Source organism: Crocodylus siamensis, chromosome 8, assembly GCF_052110815.1.
Source record: "Crocodylus siamensis isolate JL-2025a chromosome 8, ASM5211081v1, whole genome shotgun sequence".
Classification (NCBI taxonomy): Eukaryota; Metazoa; Chordata; order Crocodylia; family Crocodylidae; genus Crocodylus; species Crocodylus siamensis.
In genome coordinates, this window is record NC_143402.1 from 45946525 (window position 1) to 45966314 (window position 19790).

Here is a 19790-nt window from a genome sequence, read left to right on the forward strand (position 1 = left end):
CATGTAGCCATGAGGAACAAATCTGCTTCCAGATGGCTGCATGTGTAGAAGCTTGCCCAGGGTAGGTTTACTGCACATAGCAGTAATTGCATAAGTAGATGCGCCCACTATGCATTTCTGACCTCCACACAAATAAAGTCTGTCCTTCAGTCCATTCATGTTCCTGTGACCCACACCATCAAGAGAAAAGGGATAGTTCTGAAGGTCAACCATCCCTGACCCTGCTGCCTCAGGATTACAATCCAGTTCAGGACAAGGAGGGCATTATGTTCATTTGGACTGGGCATTTTAGACCCAAGCAAATGTTGGTTTAACTCATGATACTTCTTCACAGTTTGTCATAAGTGTAAATCTCTGCTTAGCAGAACCTCAGTGTGGAAAAGCAAGGAAGATGCTTCATGCTTGCAGAGACGCAGGTGGAGCTGTGTGGAAAACACTAGTGCAGGCCCTGTCTACAATATGCAATACTCTACAGATGGCCTTTTCACTCCTCTGAACCATGACTATTGCAGTCAATGGTGGGGTTCCCACTGCCTTCCATGGAAGAATCAGGCATTATTGTATCATCAAAGCTACACACATCTGAGCAGGCATTTTATACATTTTTTTAGAATGTTACTTTTTATTGAATTAAGGGCTTGAGGTTCTTCTTGGCATCAGTGCCACAAGGCAAGGCTGCCTATGGTGACATCACTTATGCTGCTAGGTCACCAGTAAGAACAGATCAAAGCAATGCAGTCAACGGTGAAAACATTCTATTATGTTGCTGTGGGTTTTTCAATAAGGAAACAGGCTGAATTAAATAAGAGTGGGAAGTGCCCTGGGAAACTGTACTAGGTGTCTATGGATAATAGTCTGCTCTGTCATGAACCTATTCACTGATATCATTTCAGAAATATTAACAGCAATGATAGTATGTAAAATAACTCTAATTTTAAATACTCTGTGCAGCATAGCTGACAGATTAAATAATATTTCAGATGACTAACAGAATTAATACAGATATAGTGGGAATCCTATGCATTGCATGAAGTCATCCAGATACATAGATCCATTGCTTCAGTACAGCTGAACTAAGAAATAAGAGTCATCCCAATGGAGAGCTTTGCTGCTATTTGGCTGGAGGTCAAGTCCATGGAAATCATATTAGTGAACAGAGATAGCTCATTTCAATTACATCATGGAGAGCATGACAGCACAGTCCTGCTATGGACTCTAAATAAATACCTTACACAAGGAACAAACACAAGGGAACAAACTTTGTTTTTTGTACAAATGAACCACAACCAAAACCTCAAATACAAACACTCACAAACTTTAGTTTCTTTGAAGTCCAATCCCAGACTCAGATCCACAGTTTGCAAATAATTCTTATCTTTCTCCTGGACTGTATTAAAACCCTAGATCTGGATGCCTTGGGATTTTGGAGTGGTTGAAAGCCAGATCTGGAGTTTAAATTCTGCTCTGATCTCTAGTTTTATGCTGGGAGGTTATGCTTTTTACTTTAGCTTATCATTGCTGCAGTGAGAAACTCCTGGCTCTCTAGTAGGGCTCAATGCCAAGGAACCAACACTGTGTGCATTCAGAATATATGAGGAACACAGGTTTCTCTAACAGATCTCTTTGGCAGCTCACTTTCATAGGACATTACAAAGCAGTGCTATAAGGGGTGATCCCATTGACACTGAGATTCACAGCTATACAGGGGGTTAGGTATATTACTGGCTATATAGATCACCTGAGCAAAAGGATATGGCTAGAATGTACCAGCCTCCTGACCATCCCCGACCCTGCTAGCTCAGGATTACAATCCAGTTCAGGACAAGGATGGCATTACGCTCATTTGGACTGAGCATTTTAGACCCAAGCAAATGTTGGTTTAACTCATGACACTTCTTCACATTTTGTCATAAGTGTAAATCTCTGCTTAGCAGAAGCTCAGGGGAGGGCAATTTTAAGACCAACACCTGTGAAAGATCTCCAGTTTGGTTAAGTTTTCCAGTAATTCAGTAGATCCTCATATTTGGTTAAGTCCAGGCTGAAAGACCACGTGTCAAATATCAGTGAGCGCATTTATATGAGATGCTACTGCGCATTTGTTTAGTACTTGTATAAGCAAGTACTAAATAAATGCACAGTAACTGGGGTTACTGTACAGTAGTGCCAGTGACTGTCTTTTAGGTGACGCTACTATACAATAGCCTAATAATACTGCACAGTAGCATATTAGCACTGTCTGTGCTGTGATGCGTAGCTGCACAGTCAGCAACTCATGTAGATGCACCTAGCGTGTGGTTAATTTGTATATTTTAGTTACAGCCTCTTGGCTACATGGCTGCTGATGGGAACAGTGGCAGCAGCAGAAGCAGCTTTCACCAGACACATGTCCAGGGGAAGACTGTTCTTACATTTTGAACTGGGTGATGGAGTTGAAGTAGCTCAGCAAGTCCTCCACAGTAAAGTCCATGGTGATCCCTGACCCTGCATAACAGCGTTGGATCAGGTCCTCAAACTCCTGGTACTGACATATGAACTTCTGCTCCATGGCTTGCCAGACCACCTAGGGAGAAAGCACCCGTTACTGGGAACATACTGCCTGATTTTCCTCACTGGTACATAACAGCACTGTGCAACCATCCTGCTCTACATACTCTATTAGTTCAACTGTCAATTTGAGAAGGTGGCAAATGGTCATCAGCATGGAGAAGACCTCAGAACTTTCTGTATCTCAAACCAGAATGATGATAATTTCCCTTATGTTAGATGGGTAGAGGAATCCTCACTAATTATCAGGTTGCATGTCAAACAAAAGCTACTAAGAGAAAAGTGGAGCAGAGAGAAGATATTTGAAAGTGGGAAGAGGGATGAGGGAAACAACAGTAGATGAGTGGTGAAAAAAGAAAGTGGAGATAAGAGATGGAAAGGAGGAGACTATGCAGGAGAACTCATGGGTAGAAAGGCAAAGGTCCCCTTTCCCTGTCATTTATTACTTGTCAAGTCTGAATTCCTAAAACATGTTAAGATGCTGCTACACTAGTAGCATACAAGTAGAGCCTGAGCTATAGTTACCGGCAATAGATTTTCCTCTGGGGACAGAGACTTGACAATTTTCTTGTAGAGGGTTTCAAGAGCTCTCTTCACTTCCTTGCCTGGGTACTTCTCTATCACCTTCCGCAGCTCTTGCTTACTGTATGCCAGGTGAAAGCTGACCTCCTCTTCTTTCACTCCCTGAGCCACACGGGTTTTCACTCCTTCAAAGAAATGCTGAGGAAATTAAGGGGAAGATAATTTATCAACCATTTGTTTGCTGAAGTCATTACTCAGCCTTTACTGAGCTCTAAGAATAAACTGCAGAAGCTGAAAGAGACAATGCCCTGTCTTTTACAAAGCCAGAAAACCTGTTTTATGCATGTGTTTTACAGGGGAAGATGCCTTTGTTTCTTTGTTGTGATTCTATGTTCTGCAAGGAGGCCCACAAAGAGTCATATATATAATGTATCAACAGATGCCACCTGGTATTAGAAACTCATACTGTGTTTTCTATTGTTTCATGTACTAGCAGCCAGTCTAAAGGTTTTAGAGTCCAAGCCCAATTCAAAGTTTTACAGGGGCTGTGTAAGTCAGTGCAAAACAGGATTCTCTACAATTAATCCAGAATATAAGGTTTGCTCGTGGTGCTCTGGACGGGTGCCAGAAGACTGGAAGAAGACCAATGTGGTCCCCATTTTCAAAAAAGGGAGGAGGGAGGACCCAGGCAACTACAGGCCCATTAGTTTTACTTCGGTCCTACGGAAGCTCTTTGAAAAAATTATCCAGGAGCACATCTGGGAGGGGCCAGCAGGGGGCAGGGGTGGGGATGCTCAAGGGCAACCAGCATGGGTTCATTAAGAGTAGGTCCCAACAGACCAACCTGATAGCCTTCTATGATCAGGTCACAAAATCATTCGATGCAGGTGTCGCGGTGGATGTAGTCTTTCTGGACTTCAGGAAGGCCTTCAAACACTGTCTCCCACCCCACTCTCATTATAAAGCTAGGTGACTGTGGCATTGATGCCTACACAGTCAGATGGGTCACAAATTGGCTAGGGGGCCGCACTCAGAGAGTGGTGGTGGACAGGTCATATTCGACCTGGCAGGAGGTAGGCAGTGGAGTCCCCCAGGGCTCGGTCCTTGGGCCCGCACTGTTCAATTTCTTTATCAGCGATTTGGATGTGGGGATGAAAAGCATCCTGTTCAAATTCACTGACAACACCAAGATTTGGGGTGAGGTGGGCACACTAGAAGGGACAGACAGGTTACAACTGGACCTGGACAGGTTACAGGGTTGGGTGAATGTGAATAGGGTGGGATTCAATACTGACAAATGCAGTGTACTGCACTTGGGCAGGAAGAGCCAGCAGCATACCTACAGGCTGGGGAACTCCTTTCTCATCAGCACTGAGGCAGAAAAGGATCTTGGAGTCATTATCGATTCCAAGGTGAACATGGGCCGCCAATGTGAGGACGCAGTCAGTAAGGCTAACTGCACCTTGTCATGTATCCACAGATGCATCATGAGCAGGGCCAAGGAGGTGATCCTCCCCCTCTGTGCATCACTGGTCAGGATACAGTTGGAGTACTGCGTCCAGTTCTGGGCGCTGCACTTCAAGAAGAATCAGACCAGCATCAAGAGGGCCCAGAGGAGAGCCACTCGCATGATCAGGGGGCAGCAGGGCAGGCCCTATGAGGAGAGGCTAAGGGACCTGAACCTGTTCAGCCTTCACAAGAGAAGGCTGAGGGGGGATCTAGTGACTGTCTATAAACTTACAAGGGGGGACCAGAGGGGATTGGGGGAGACCCTGTTCCCCCGAGCACCTCCCGGAGTAACAAGCAACTACGACCACAAGTTGGTTGAAAGTAGGTTCAGGCTAGACATCAGGAGGCACTACTTCACAGTCAGGATGGCCAGGATCTGAAACCAGGTTCCAAGGGAATTGGTGCTGGCTCCTACCTTAGGGGTCTTTAAAAGGAAGCTTGATAACTACTTAGCTGGGGTCATTTGAGCTTAAACTTAGTAGGGGTCATAAGAGCCCTGTATTCATTCCTTCCCAGGGCAGAGGGTCAAACTAGATGATCTTCTCAGGTCCCCTCCAACCCTACTTCTATGAAACTATGAAACAATGCTGACAGCGGGAACAACTAATCCCTAGGTAAAATATTCAAAAGTGTCTGAATATTTTAGGAGTCTCTAGTCCATTTTCACAAGTGATTTAGGCATTTGTCTTCAGTATAGTGTAAAAGATACCTGAGCTTGTTTTACACAAGTTTAAGTGCCTGAAGCAGTCTAGACACAGTATCATGAAGCTCTGCTAATTTACCTTGCTTCTTGGCAGGCTACATTAGCTTGCCAAGTGTTCAATGCTGCCACAACTAGAAGTTGCACTAACTTTTTTAAAGTTAGTTCAAGTATATTTGCGCTACAGCACAACCTACAATATAGACAGGCCCATATACTTTTAATGCAACTCAGGTCCATGAATGCTTATTTCCCTTTGAAAATGGGACATAGATACTTAAATCACTTAGATGCCCAAAAAATTTTTACCCTGTTTCAGTAAAGTAGGCAGCCCACAGGTGGAGAGCAGGGCTGTGCAAAACAGCACCATTCCATTTCACCTTGAGTTTTGACAGTTCAATGGAACAGTGTTTCATATTGAATTTCATTTTGAGTCGAAACAGCTGTTCTGTTCCTTTCTGTCAAAAAAGAAAGGCTGTTTCAACACTGTTTTGAGTTTCATGGGGATAGGAAGTCATCCCAGCTAGGCTGACTCATCCCCAGTGCTAGATCGTGCCAGGGCAGGAAGCAGCCCAGCCCCGTCCTCCGTGCTGCATCAGTGCAATGTAGTATAGGGGACAAGGAAGAAGCTCAGCTGGGCTGCCTCCTGCCCCTGGCACGATGTAGCGAGGGGAATGGGAAAGCAGCCCAGCTGGGCTGCCTTGCAAGGTCCCTGCTAGATCTTGTACTGCGGATGGGAAGTCAGCCCAGCTGGACTGATGTACCATACTCAGCCTATGCTCGAAACGTTTCAACTTTTGAAACATTTCAACCAGCCTCATTTTGGTTTGAGACTATTTCGAGGGCCTTTGTTTCATCCTGATTTTGCTGTTTCATAGTTTCATTGTTGGTAGGGTTGGAAGGGACCTGAGCAGATCATCAAGTCTGACCCCCTGCGATGGGAAGGAAAGGATGCTGGGGTCAAACGACCCCAGCAAGGTGTCTATCTAGCCTCCTTCTGAAGACTCCCAGGGTAGAAGCAAGCACCACTTCCCTTGGAAGTTGGTTCCAGATCCTAGCCACCCTGACTGTGAAGTAATGCCTCCTCATGTCTAGCCTGAATCTACTCTCTGTCAACTTATGGCCATTATTCCTTGTTACTCCCAGTAGTGCTTGGGGGAACAGGGACTCTCTCATTGCCTGCTGATCTCCCTTGGCCAGTTTATAGATGGCCACCAGATCCTCTCTCAGCCTTCTCTTGTGGAGGCTGAACAGGTTCAGGTCTCATAGCCTCTCCTCCTAGGGCCTGCCCTGCTGCCCCCTGATCATACGAGTGGCCCTCCTCTAGACCCTCTCCATGTTGTCCGCATCCCTCCTGAAGTGTGGCGCCCAGAACTCGAAATTGGTGGAAACAGCGTTGGAATGAAATTGCCGGCGAAATTTCGCACAGCCTTACTGGAGAGCTATGTATGGGAATGAACAAGAGGCCACTTAAGACTTTCATAAACTCCTTAGCAGACCATTGTAATAGTCATTAGCAGCCTGTCACTACTAATAAAATGATACTCACCTGTATTGCTGAAACATCCCAAATGACTAGCACAGACAGGATGTAGACTGAACCTGAGAGTAGTATTAGACATTGAGTGGAATTTTCAGCAAAGCCAGAGCATGAGGGATTTGACAGAAAAGACCAGAAGCAAATCAGATCAACAGGTATTCCAATTAAGTCAGGCTGGACTTGGCTTTTATTAGAAGTTACAGACCAATGAACAGGCAGGTGAGCATTAATCAGAATAGCAAGGAGCTGCCAGAATGGCAAGGATCTACAAGAAAGAACTGAATACCTGCCTGAGTTGGTGCTGTGCTTTTAGTTCAGTTAACAAAGCAGCTGCCCCTGACTTTATGTTAGGCTGATCAGCACAAGCAGCCATCCAAAAAGAATTAGCATCAGCCACCCACAGACATCCTGCTGAAAAAGAAGGCAGGGGTCAGAGTCAGCCCCTTCAATTCAGAACCAATGTAATGAACTGCAGCCACAGTTCTGCTAGTTTGATGTGTGTTTGTAACTGGGCCTAGCAGAGTGTGGCACTGATCTCAGGTTGGGACCGTAAGTGCTATTGAAATAAAAAAACCCTCTGTCTATAAAGGACTAAACACATAAGGGCCATGCTCTTGTACCATTATTCATGGTGAGAAGTACCCTACTCAGCAGGTAGCCCCAATGAAGTCAGTAGGATGCTTTTTATGGTAAGAAGGAGCATCAGCATCTGGACCCAAATAAACAAGAATTCAGAGTAGCGTCATAGATGACAGCCATTTCGTCTCTATTGTCTTGTGAGCTCAGAGAGAACAGCAGTGTGATGATGAGTAAAACTAGCCCTAACACCAACATCCCTTTGGTGGTCTATATGATCTTTGTACAGCTGTTCCAGGGTTTATCCGCATTCTGTGTAGCTTCTGCATTTGAGGCATCACATTTAGTTCTAAAGATCAGAAACACATTCTCACTCAGGAAGAAGGGAATGATCTCCAACCTGGAAAATGAGTTCAGTCAGCCAATGGTTGCAAAGCATTTTGGACAAAAGAAGTCTGATATTGCTGAAAAGGTGATACCTTCCTCCATACGTAAGACTCCTTTCTTTACCTACCTCCTCACTGCAGCAGCAGTGTCCTGCAGGCAGCAAGAGGCTGCCCTAAGTTCTGGGAACAAATGAGATGACAGTAAAATCAGAGATGCACAGTGCTCTTGGGGCCTCCTGAATACTGCATCTTGGAGTATGTCATAGCTTAGAAGTACTCACCTTGAGCTTCTCCAGTGGCTGTCCCAGGCACTGGGTGACATACAAAACTAGGTGCTCACTGTACATTTCCTTGGCTTCCCTCTGTTTGGTTTCCAAGCACCTGATCTTCTTTTGCAACAGAAAGCAGTGCACGTGGTGGAAGTTCTCCATTATGACCATATCTGTATTGACTTTCAAGTTCACTGAAGACAGATTATTGACTAAAGAGAAAGAAAAGGAGAAAATAAGCACAGAGGAATTTAGGGACCTTTCATTATCTAAGGTGAAGGGGAGAGACACAAGATGAAGAGTGAAAAAGCAGGACATGTTAAGCCCAGCACTTGCCAACAAGAAATTGGACTTACAAAGTGGTTACTTAAGCCAGATTGGATGAATCTTCCTAGCCTTCCTAGTGAGGCAGAGACACTGTGAGCTTTTTCAGTGCCCAGGGCAGAGGTGTATAGTGAGAAATTATGTTGAACACTGAAAAGCGGAGGGGAGGGTGCAGAAGGGGAGGGGGAACAGAGTCTTACTAGCCTGGATGCAGGCTGCTGCTGCTATGTCTATTGTTGCGGGCTGCTGTTGTAGGAGTGTGGGCTCAGGCTGATGCAGCCAAGGCATAAACATTGGCTCTCATGTCAAAGCCTCCCCAGGTGGGTGTCCTTCCACTCCCCTCCTTTCCAAGATTCACTACATGGGGCTGTGCCTGTCCAACTCCTATGGCCAGGCAGGGCAGGGCTTTGCTTGCTGTGACAAAGACTCCTGGAGGGAGGGAGCCATAATGGCTCCATCTCTAAGTCAGTGCCAGGGGGCGGTGCCCTGCTTGCTTCCCCTAGTAATGCTACTGGACTGAGGGTCATGATTGTCCCATTGGAACTGCTGGCTGTTCCAATACTGAAAGGAAAAAAGATCCCAATAACGGTTACTTTACTCTTATTTCTTATCTCAGTTGCTTTAGATGTTTTTTAATCTTGCAAGGACCTCACATGAACTGTATCAGTGTTGATGCTTGTCAGCAGCTCATCCAGGCTAATACCCAGACCCAAGTCAGTGCTCAGCAATGAGGAAAGTGCTCAGGGCTGTCAGGTATGGCAACACTTGAGAGCTCTGCAGTTCAGCCTTCTGGTGAAGTGAAAGGTATCACTCCACAGCACCCCAAGCTCAGCAGGCTGGGATGCCAGAGATCAACTATGATCTCAGCACAGATCTCTGGTCCAGTAGCACAGAAGGCAACCTGTCAGCTACCAGTCTTTTCCTCTTTCTGTCACAATACATCAGTGGTTTTTGGAGAGAGGCAGCCTCTTTCTAAAAGCTTTTTTGCAGTGACTGCATCTCCTGAGCTTTGTTATTCTTGCTCCTGGGATCTCCTGGCCAGTGTGAAGAAGAGTTTCAAATAGTGAATCTGTATAGCCTGGGTAGTCTCCATCACACAAGAGCTTGGACTCAGTTCTCAGCAGTGGAAGGTGGAAGAAAGAAGGGCACTTCTGATCTTGCACTTTTGGTCTTCCCAAGTACCAAATCAGTCCTCATGTTTGTATATACATGGGCAAATACATGCATGCATGAGTAGTCTAATATTATAAAAGCCTATGTCTGTCTGTCTGTCCATAACACTTTATTTGCACTCCATTTGGCTGATGGAAACAGCCAATTGGAGTGCTCTAACCATGGGGGAGCACTGCTATGATTCCGCAGCCACTCTGAGGACCAGATGGGGTAGGAGAGACGGGATCAGCAGCACTGGCCTTGGCTCCTCCACCCCACTCCCTGCAAGTGGCACCAAGGACCCCACCCTGCTCCTTGCAAGAGGCAGAACAGCGGCAGCATGGGGCGTTAGGTGGCACCACTCCATCCCAGCCCTTCCCCCGGTCATTCTTGATGGGCAATCAGCTAGTCTTCATATATGTACATAGGTGCACACAAGGAAGAGGCATGGTGGTAGAGCAGACAGGATGTCTTACTATGGCTTCAAAAGCATGAGTGTAAGTCTTATTTTGGACTTATATCACATGCTTTAAGAGAACTCTGCTGTAAATAGGTACCTAGTTATTAGGGCTGGACAGTCAAAGGTGGACATGGTGCTACCCTTGTCATTCCTTTGTGTCTTGTTGGCTATAAACGCTGGCAAACTAGCCATGCTAACTCAGTTGGTAGACATTTAGTTCTGTGTGTGTGTGTGTGTGTGTGTGTGTGTGCGCGCGCGCATATGCACATGCGCGTGTGTGTGTAGGAGGGATATCACTTGGACCTTGAGTCAAAATTTTAAATGGTTTCATTACAACATGAGGAGAAGACTCTGCTCTAGGAAATCATATACGTTTTTTTCAATTTGTTCTAAGTAACAGCTGCCCTTTAATGATTTTAAAAATTAAATAAAATAGTATTTCAGCTGTGTCATATTTTTAACAGCTTTGGGAGTAGTGCATATTATTCATAGCTACACAATGGAAAATAATTAAAAACAATATAAAATGTAAAAAATATAGAAAAAATCTAAATGAAATTTTGAAATGCTTACACAAATTTTTCAGAGTTTCTGTTTCATAAGAAGCTTCACAACAAAATTCAGGATATTTGTCTGAACCAGAAGCCAAACAAATGTGAAAAAGCAGCAATCCCCACAAAATGGGAAAACTGGGCTTTGAGCACCTCTTGTTTCATTGCTCCAACTCTCACATATTGCCACATTTTACATAGGCCTCTTTACATAACAAAACTCCCAAATCCAATATCTGCGTGATATAGGTTTTAAAATATGGAACTGAAATACTGATTCAGACTCAAAGTTTGTGATTCAGGTTCATATATAGAACTAGGACCTGTGTACTCACTGCTGTTGAAGACTGTATCCACCAGTTTCATGTGGGCTTTCTCCAGCTCCCCTCTCTGCCGTGCCCACTTGAAAGCCTCCTCAGAGAAATTCACATATTCCTCAAAGCGGCTTACAAATGGCAGGATCCCACCCTTCATCTTGCTGGGCAACTTCGCTTCCTCAATTTCTTTGCACAGAGCATACTGGAATCAATAAAATAAAGTAGAGCACTCTCAGACATGACTAATCCCTGTCTCAGCTGAGGACAGGTCAAGGAGAGTGTAGGCAAGCAAACCAACCAAAGCCTACACACCAGCATCAGTGTAACTGGGCCGCTGTGCTCCAGAGAGACAGAATTTATCATCTGCATGGGATGAATATGCATTACATGATAAAATGTTCAATTTTGGAGCAGTTAGATTTCAAGGCCAGAAGGGACCATTATAATATTTAAATCTGACCTTGTATTTGAGACTGGACAATGAATTTCATTTCCACTTCAAGACCCTAGTGCTCCTCAGGGGTGATAATGCACAGAAAGACACTAATGTCCAGATCACAAAAGCACCACAAGTGCTTTTGTGATCTAGACCTGTCTGCTAGCAGCTTGAGCTGAGACTCCTGTTTTGGTTCATAGAGACTGTTGATAGAGAACAGGTGGCCACCACTTGTAGCCACTGCTGAAAGGGACTAGATCTGAATCCATAACCTAGGTGTGGAAGCTCCTACATGGGAATTTCCATTCATGGTTTTATGAACTCCTGTGGCTTCCCAGCTCTGTGTGAACTCACAGACCTCAACGGCAAGTGAGAATAGTCTCACACACTATGGATGGGCCACATGGTGTGATTTCAGGCCTTACAAGATCTGAAGGCTAAATCCATGCCTAGTATAAATTATTATTCACTCCAGTGCTGGAGACTGACTTTAGTGGTATAAATAATACTGGCTTATACAAGGTCCAAAAGATCCATTGATTATAACACTATTTTGGGCTTCCAACACTACCTGAAACTCAGCGCTGTTTATAACTAGGAACTCACAATGCACTTGTTGAAGTTGTTCTTGGCTAGGAGCAGCATGTTGCTGAGGACAGTGTTGAGGAAGGAGGAGGACAAAGCTGAGGAAGAGCCCTGTATCTCCAACATGTAGTCATTCAAGGTAACCAGGACTTGCAGACAGCTAAACTCATGGACTTTATTGAAGGTATCTATAAAACCTCTCAGCTCTGGCTCCAAAGAACTGAACATCTCAGTCAGCAGCTGCGCAGAAGGTTCTTCAAGTCTAGGATAAGGGTTACAGTCAAGAAGGTGGTTGGGACAGAAAGGTGACACAGAGGTATGGACAGTAACAATGATATACAGTTGAAACTTCACACCCCAGCTAGACATGTTCATAAATCAAGAAGCAGGACTTGCAGAGACCAGATAGTTACATAATCAGCAGCAAGCCACCTACTACCATTCCTATACCACAGTATAAGATAAGTCAATAGACTTATCTAAAAATAAAAAACAGATGTAAAGAAAACACAGTCCTTGTCCAAAAGGGTTTGAGTATAGGATGAGAAACATCAGGTGGCAACAGCAAACAGACATGGGAGCACCAGGAATCAGTGGGACAGCTATGATCGCTAGGAGCGTGTGAAGTGGGCCCTATTCGATTTGGATTCGGCCCAAATTGGGGACAGTGATTCAATTCATTGATTCAGATCACTGTCCTTGATTGAAATAGGCCAAATCTGAATCTGAAGATTTGATGCTGATTTGGAGAATCGGCAATTCGGACATAGAGACAGCTTAAGTATTTTTTCTACATACCTCCAGGTACCAGCTCAGCTTGTGAATGTTGCGATTCTGGGGCACATGGAGTGTCTCACAGGAGTGCAGGGGGGGGGCCCTGTGCACTCCCTGGAGGACCCGGAAGTGGACTGGAAGTGCTTCTGGTCCACTTCTGGGTCTGCTGTTGATCACACTAGGGAGCCCCCCGCGCCTCTATGGGATACCCCATGTGGTCCAGCACTGCAGCATTCATGAGCTGCCTGGTACCTAGAAGCATGTAGAAAAAGCATTTAAAGCTGTGTCTATGTCCGAATCGACAAATATTTCTGAATCTCTCCAAATCGATTCAGAGGGTTCTGATTCAATTTGGAGAGATTAAAGGGTCCTCTGATTCAATTCGGATTCAGAGATTTGGCCACCAAATCTGGCTGAATCTCCACCAAATCAGTGACTGAAGCTTCACACAGCCTTAATGATTGCTGTAATAAGTAATGACCAGAACACACTAAATGTGTACCCAGGGAATACAAACTAGCTCTCCTGATGCCTAGTCCAACATGCTATCCTCTCCCAAGTTATAGTACCATCAGAATTCTTGGAACTACCTATGTGGTTGTATATGTGTTCATATTTTTGTGCCTTGCTTTTTCCACTAGATCAGACCAGAACCAAGAGATAAAGAATCTTTTCAGACAGTCTTCTAGCTGAATAAATATTGGATCTTAACTCACACCATCTTGGGTCCTGTTCCACTGGCAGGTAGAGAACCATCAGGTGGCTTTTCAGGCAACTTGCCCCCAATATTGTAAAAAAAAAAAAAGGTCACATTCCATTCTCATTTATATGGATGTAAGATAGGAAGTCTGTGGAGTTACTTCTAAGTATCACCAATCTAAATGTGATCAGAGCCAACATTTTTTGTGACAGAAAACCTCACTGACTTTATCAGGAGCATCACTAGGTCTGGGTGACCAAAGCAACCACTCTGGTTGCTGAATCTGGGTTGGACTTCTCCAAATACTCAGCCAGGATGCTGACTGTTTGATATTGTTGTAAAGAAAAAACCCTGAAATGTTCAATCACGGAATAAGAAGTATGAGATCAGCAAGGATATCAAGGAAAAAAATCTGTCCAATTCAACTCATTTCTCAACCAGGTGCTTCTGAGAAGCCCAGGGTCTGTGATCGTTGCAATGAGTTATAACTTGTCACTCACGTACTGGCTCTTAATCTTGGCACAAGGCAATTCCTCCGGAAAAGCTGCATCCTCTTCTCTCTCGCTTGTGGCAGGTGGCTGGAAAATAGAATGGGTCACAGAATATAAGTCATCTTTAAAGACACTCATTTTCCCCATCCAGAGAGTAGAACATAATCTTTGGATGTCATTTCAGTAGGACTAATAGTGCCTTATATTACAGCTCCATGTGTGATGCTCAAACGCACACTGATAGGGATGCTACAATAATAAAATTTTGCTGAATCCAAACCCTCAGGTTAATTTAATCTCCTTGCTCCCAAAGGGTTATCATGTTACGAACAGTACACCTTCCCCCATGTTATTCACTTAGCTGACTTACCTCTGGAACTTGCTGTCTTATAGCATCCTGGCTCAGCACAAAGAACTTCTCAATAAACCTCTGTTCTGAGGTACATAGGGGTTGAAGCCCTCTCAACACCTGCTGCAACATCTGCTACAGACACAGCAAACACACCTTTAAATACAGCTCCCCTTCATTCAGCATGTCCCATAGTATCTCCACCTGTCCCCGCAGCTTCAAGGTCAGCACTACAAAGAAACAGCCATTATTATTGAGGCTGTTGCTATACCAAAAACCTGAATTTGCTTCAGGGCTCCCACATCTACTGTTCCTGAGACCTATTTAATTTGGAGCAAGTGTTACCCAGTCTGTAAACTGGGCCAAATATGACACTCACTCAGGTCTCATCACCAAGAAACAAATAAGATTGTGGTATGCTGTAGGTGAAGTGGAGGATTCAATGAAAAAACACATGCAAAGATTTGGTGGCCAAAAGCCCCTTTAGTTCTCTGTGACTTTCTGCAAGTAACAGTGGTAAAGGCCAGACCCACATCACACCCTTCTGAGACATGGACTTGTACTTCTCCAGTGATGCCAGTTCTAGTTGCCACAGATTCTGGATGCTCTGTTTGCACCCTTGTCCCACTTTATGAAGCCATGTCTGCTGCAGCCTGGAATCTCCTAGTGAACAACACAGTCTGAAAACTTTCTTACAAAAGCAGAGCTAGCATCAGCATTCATTTAAAAACAAGAGCTACCATTAACCTGGTTTGTCTGTTTGGAGTGGTCTTTGGGCATCCCTAGGAAAGAAAGCATGCACTTTATTTTTGTGATCCTGTGAAATGAACTCTGTGCATCCCCTGGAGGAAAAGCCTACCCTTGATTTCTGAGTCCATTTTAAATAAGTTTCATGTAGTTAGAAGGAACAATTGCCAGAAGGGACAGGTATAGGTGCAGATAAGTGCACCTGTTAGAACTACAGCAAAATTCTGGTCTGTTAATTTGTTAGCAGTAGAAAGAACTGAAACAAAAATATTGCACATTGCATGGCCATACGTCTGAAGACTATGCCTCCCCATCTTTGACTCTTATTTCCTTACTTTGACAAGGTTTCCTTTGTCCAGATCATCCTCTTCCTCATTTCTGTTTTCAGGGAGACCAAATTGTGACTGCCGTCTGTTCCCGTAGGCCATGAAGCCAGTCCTGTCTAAACATTCTTGCAAACCTGCAACAGATAAGCAACTCTTGCAGACTTTTGCATCTACTGGTTTCTCTTCAGCTACCTCCCTTACTATGGTTTGACAGATGTCAGCTGCAATGGTGACTATCTCTAAGCTTCCCATCCACTCAGTGAGCCACTCCAACATAAATGATAGTAGATCTCAGATTTATTTGTTCATAAGCACAAGGGCAATCATAGTCAAAGTCAACTGGGACCCAGATTGAAAATGCCTCTGTCTTACTGCAACTTTGGAAGGTCATAAGCAATGGAGTAAAAAGTTGTAGAGGGGAATCCCACTTACTACACAAATAGTTTCTCCTATTTTCATAGATTCTTCACTTTCCCATTTCATTTGAGAGTATAAGATCTCAGATTTTCAGAACCTTGTAAAGCGACATCGGTCTTTTTCATGTGTGACAAACACCTAAAAAATGAGCTATCTAAACTGATACACTGGAAGAGGGAATATGATATGAAAGAACAAGCTATTTTTTTCTTGAATGCATCTGCAATTTTCTATACCTTCAGCTTCAAGATTTTAGAAGTCAGGAGAAAAAGTCCATGATCTCTAAGGAACACCCATGTTAGACTGCTAACTCCATCTCTCTGCATTTATATGAATCAATAAGAATGTGCATAAGTGTATAGTGCTGGGTCCTATGACAGGAGACAATGGGCCAGATATTTAGCTTTGGTAAATGGATAGCTCCACAAATTCATTGACTGAATTAATGCAGTAGAATCATGGCTGGCTCTGTCTGTAGGAGGGAAACCCTACCGCATCTCTCTTTCATCACAACGATCATGAAAGCTGTGTAACACACTATCTCCTTAGAAATTCACTGTTAATAAAATTAGTATATGGGATAGCTGGAGCTCACAAAAGTTATGGCTGATTTCAGAGCACACATGAAATTGCTTCATCCAGGGGCACAGCATTCTACTTCCTAAGGAAGACACCTTAAATTCACATTCGTTTTAAAAATCATCCGAGCAAATGCACATACCTCATGATCCTCCCCAGATCAGGGGGAATACAAGGAAACGGAATGCCTCCTACTGATAAAGAGTATTGATAAGACACTATTTAAAATATTGTGCAGTTCTGGTAATCAATGTTCAAAAACATTAACTAAAACTTAAAAAAAAGAAGGATAGATGCTAAAATGAAGATATTTTCTTGAAGGTCTTATGAAGAATTAAATAAAGGAGCCAGGCTTTTTTTCTCTAGCAAAAAGGAGATAGCGAGGTGACATGATCACCCTGTAGAAGTACATTCATGGCATGAAAAGCTTTTTAGGGTGCAAAACAAGTCTAGAAAAGAATTAAATAAATGCAAACTGATGAGAGTGAAATCTAAATTAGAGATTAGAAGGTTTCTAACTACCAGAGGAGTGAAGTTTTGGAATGGTGTTTCAAGCCAAGTGGTGAAGGCAAAAAAACAGCCCTGCTTTAAGACTGACCTGAATACATTTATGGAAGGCCTAGTAAAAAAGGACATGGAGTTCTGGTTCAAAAATCAGTGGTGAGGACAGGTGGGCAATCCAGGTTGACCTGGACAGGCTCAAGAAATGGGCAGATGAGAACCTGATGGCATTTAACACCAAAAAGTGCAAGGTTCTCCACCTTGGGAGGAAAAACCCATAGCATGCTTATAGACTTGGCAGTGCTGCACTGGCTAGCACTTTGGACGAAAGGTACCTAGGGGTCATGACTGACCACAAGATGAACATGAGCCTTCAATATGATGCTGCAGCTAGTAAACCAAGCAAAATGCTGGCTTGCATCCAGAAATGCTTCTCGAGCAAATCCCTGGACGTCATTCTCCTGTTGTACTGGGCCTTGGTGAGGCTGCAGCTGGGGTACTATGTCCAGTTTTGGGCTCCACAATTCAAAAAGGATGTGGAGAAGCTTGAGATAGTCCAAAGGAAAGCCATGTGCATGATCAGAGATCAAGAAAACAGACCTTATGATGATAGGCTGAGAGCTATGGGACTCTTCAGCCTGGAGAAGTGCAGGCTCGGGAGTGATCTGATGGCTACCTATAAGTTTATCGCGGTGCTCATTAGGATCTCAGGGAACGTCTGTTCACCAGAGCACCCCAAGGGATGATAAGATCGAATGATCACAAACTCCTCAGTGACCGTTTCAGGCTGGACATAAGGAAGAACTTCTTTACTGTCCTAGTCCCCAAGGTTTGGAATAGACTGCCACTGGAGGTGGTTCAAGCACCTACTTTGAATGCCTTCAAGAGACATTTGGATGTCTATCTTGCTGGGATCCTATGACCCCTGCTGACTTCCTGCCCTTTTGGGCAGGGGTCTGGACTTGATGATCTCCTGAGGTCACTTCCAGCCATAATGTGTATGAAATCTATGAAATCAAGGAAGGGGCCTGGAGAAATGCAAGTGCCTTTCTAAGTTAGCTCCTTTGGGACAATCCCTGATAACACCTCCCTGGTTTCTTTATGCTGTGCCAGATTGCTCCATTTCAAGCTTTTAATGCCATCTTTAAAAGGGAAATCATGTCCTCAGCTTCAGGACACTGTGGTGGTAGGGTAGATAGGAAGCAATTTCTTCCCTTATGTCCAGCACTGCGCAACAAACAGCTGGCTAGCTATGGGAGGCTGAGCTCTGCAGAGATGAGCAATTCTGCTTTGCAAAGGATTTTAATATTTCTACATTTTGGCTTGATCTGAATTTAAAATAAAACCCCCGAATTTCAAAATTCTTTCTGAGAGATAATAAAAACCTGGTTCCATGGCAGTTATCCTGGTGGGCTTCCTGGGAGTCATGAACTTTGAAGAAACTGGCAAGCACCCAACTCCCCATCGGCCCACCAGAGAGGCTGCTGGAAAAAGGGAGGCACGCTGTCAGGAAACCCAGCAGCTTTCCAAGAGAATCCTGTCTGGGTTCATCAATATTGGAGCATCATTAGACTCAAACCCTTTCTTCAGATATTGACAAATCAGCATTTTTATGAGAAAAGTTCTGGCAGAAGTTTTGCAGGCAGCTCTAGTGATGAGGTGGGTTGAGTTTTTTTTTTAGCATCCATTATTGGCAGATGCTGTTTGAGGCAGGCTACTTGAGCAGATGGCCAATGCTCTGCGTCAGCATGACAGATCTGAATGGCATGATTTTCTGAGCCACGCACAAGGTTGTTAGCAGCATGTGAGGTGTCATTTCTGCACTGTGGAGGGAGTGATCCAGGATTGGTGAACCTGAATGAGATCTGGCTTTGTCTCTTCCCTCTTTTTCCTCCTACAGTATTTCTAGGATGCCTTAGGGGAGGAGTAGCCAACCTGCAGAATGAGTGCCACAAGTGGTAAAGGCAGCTTCTGTGTGTGGCACACAACAGACAGAGAAGGGACAGGCACAAGAGCATATAGGGTAGGAAGCAGAAAGCAGAGCAGATTAGGTAGGGAGCACAGAGTATGGTGCAGTAACAAATTGGGAAGAGGAAAGGGATCGAAGTGGAGGGAGTGGGTCTACGTTGTGGCATGCCTGCCACACAAGTTGCCCCCAATGCATTTAGGGGAGTCTGTTTTAAGAGCAACTGAGAGCCACAGGCTGAATTTGCCTGCCTCAGAATCTAACAGAGGACAAGATTTAGAAGCTTTCATCTGCCCCTCTTCTAAAAACGTTCACAGTAGTTAACACTACACCACAGCTCCAGCACAGCAGAGGTAGCAGGGTTGGTGCCGCTGGTGTGACAAGGCTCCCAGGACTGTTTAAAGCACTGAGCCAAACAGCTTAGACTTTTAAAAATGTTCCTGGTGTAGACAGGACTATATAGGGAGTGAGCATGCAGATAGGAGAGACTTAAGAACACTGCAATCTGCTCCCAGCATTAGGCATCTACAAATGAAGGCAGCCCAAATCTGTGGCCTCTTTAAACCAACAGGCTTGCTCAAGCTCACAAAGATCTCTGGCAGAGTTGAGAACAGAAACACTAACGCTCTCTCCAGTGTCTTAGACCGAAAGTATTTCCTACCTTAAAAAGAAATGAGCCAGATAAACCAGCTACATTTCCTTGGATGATTTCCTGCAGCTTAATGCTGGGTACAAAGCCATCAAAGATTCCCGCTGTAACCACAATTGGTTTCCCAGAGACTATATTTCTTGTTATTATTTTAATTACTAGCTTTTTATTAGATGCCCAGACACACTGAAGAAAGATGGATAAAACGATGAAAGGAAACCTCTGATAAAACTTTTATAAAAAGGTATAACACTGATCTACAGTACCTCATTTCCTATATCCTTCCTTATTATTTTTAATGTCTGTTTTCATAAAGAGTGCCTTAAATAGCCAAGTTAACTTTCCACCTGAAACATTTCTTCATTTTAATAGGTTTCTGACAGAATCCTGTGGTGCTTGAAGAAGAAAAAAAAATGTTTT

The 19790-nt window shown here is 44.1% G+C and overlaps 1 protein-coding gene across 1 annotated transcript in view; it reads right to left on the reverse strand.

Moving 5' to 3' along the window:
- Window positions 1–642: 642 nt before the first annotated feature.
- Window positions 643–19790, reverse strand: part of LOC149858409 (exocyst complex component 1-like) — a 66320-nt gene continuing 47172 nt past the window's right edge. The window contains exons 11-18 of the mRNA XM_090059688.1: window positions 15268–15392; window positions 14207–14320; window positions 13850–13923; window positions 11893–12133; window positions 10869–11052; window positions 8059–8258; window positions 3070–3264; window positions 643–2560 (exon numbers count right to left, since the gene is read on the reverse strand). Coding sequence (XP_089915814.1) covers window positions 2405–2560; window positions 3070–3264; window positions 8059–8258; window positions 10869–11052; window positions 11893–12133; window positions 13850–13923; window positions 14207–14320; window positions 15268–15392 — 1289 coding nt within the window. The 3' untranslated portion in view covers window positions 643–2404. The remainder of the gene's footprint in view (window positions 2561–3069; window positions 3265–8058; window positions 8259–10868; window positions 11053–11892; window positions 12134–13849; window positions 13924–14206; window positions 14321–15267; window positions 15393–19790) is intronic.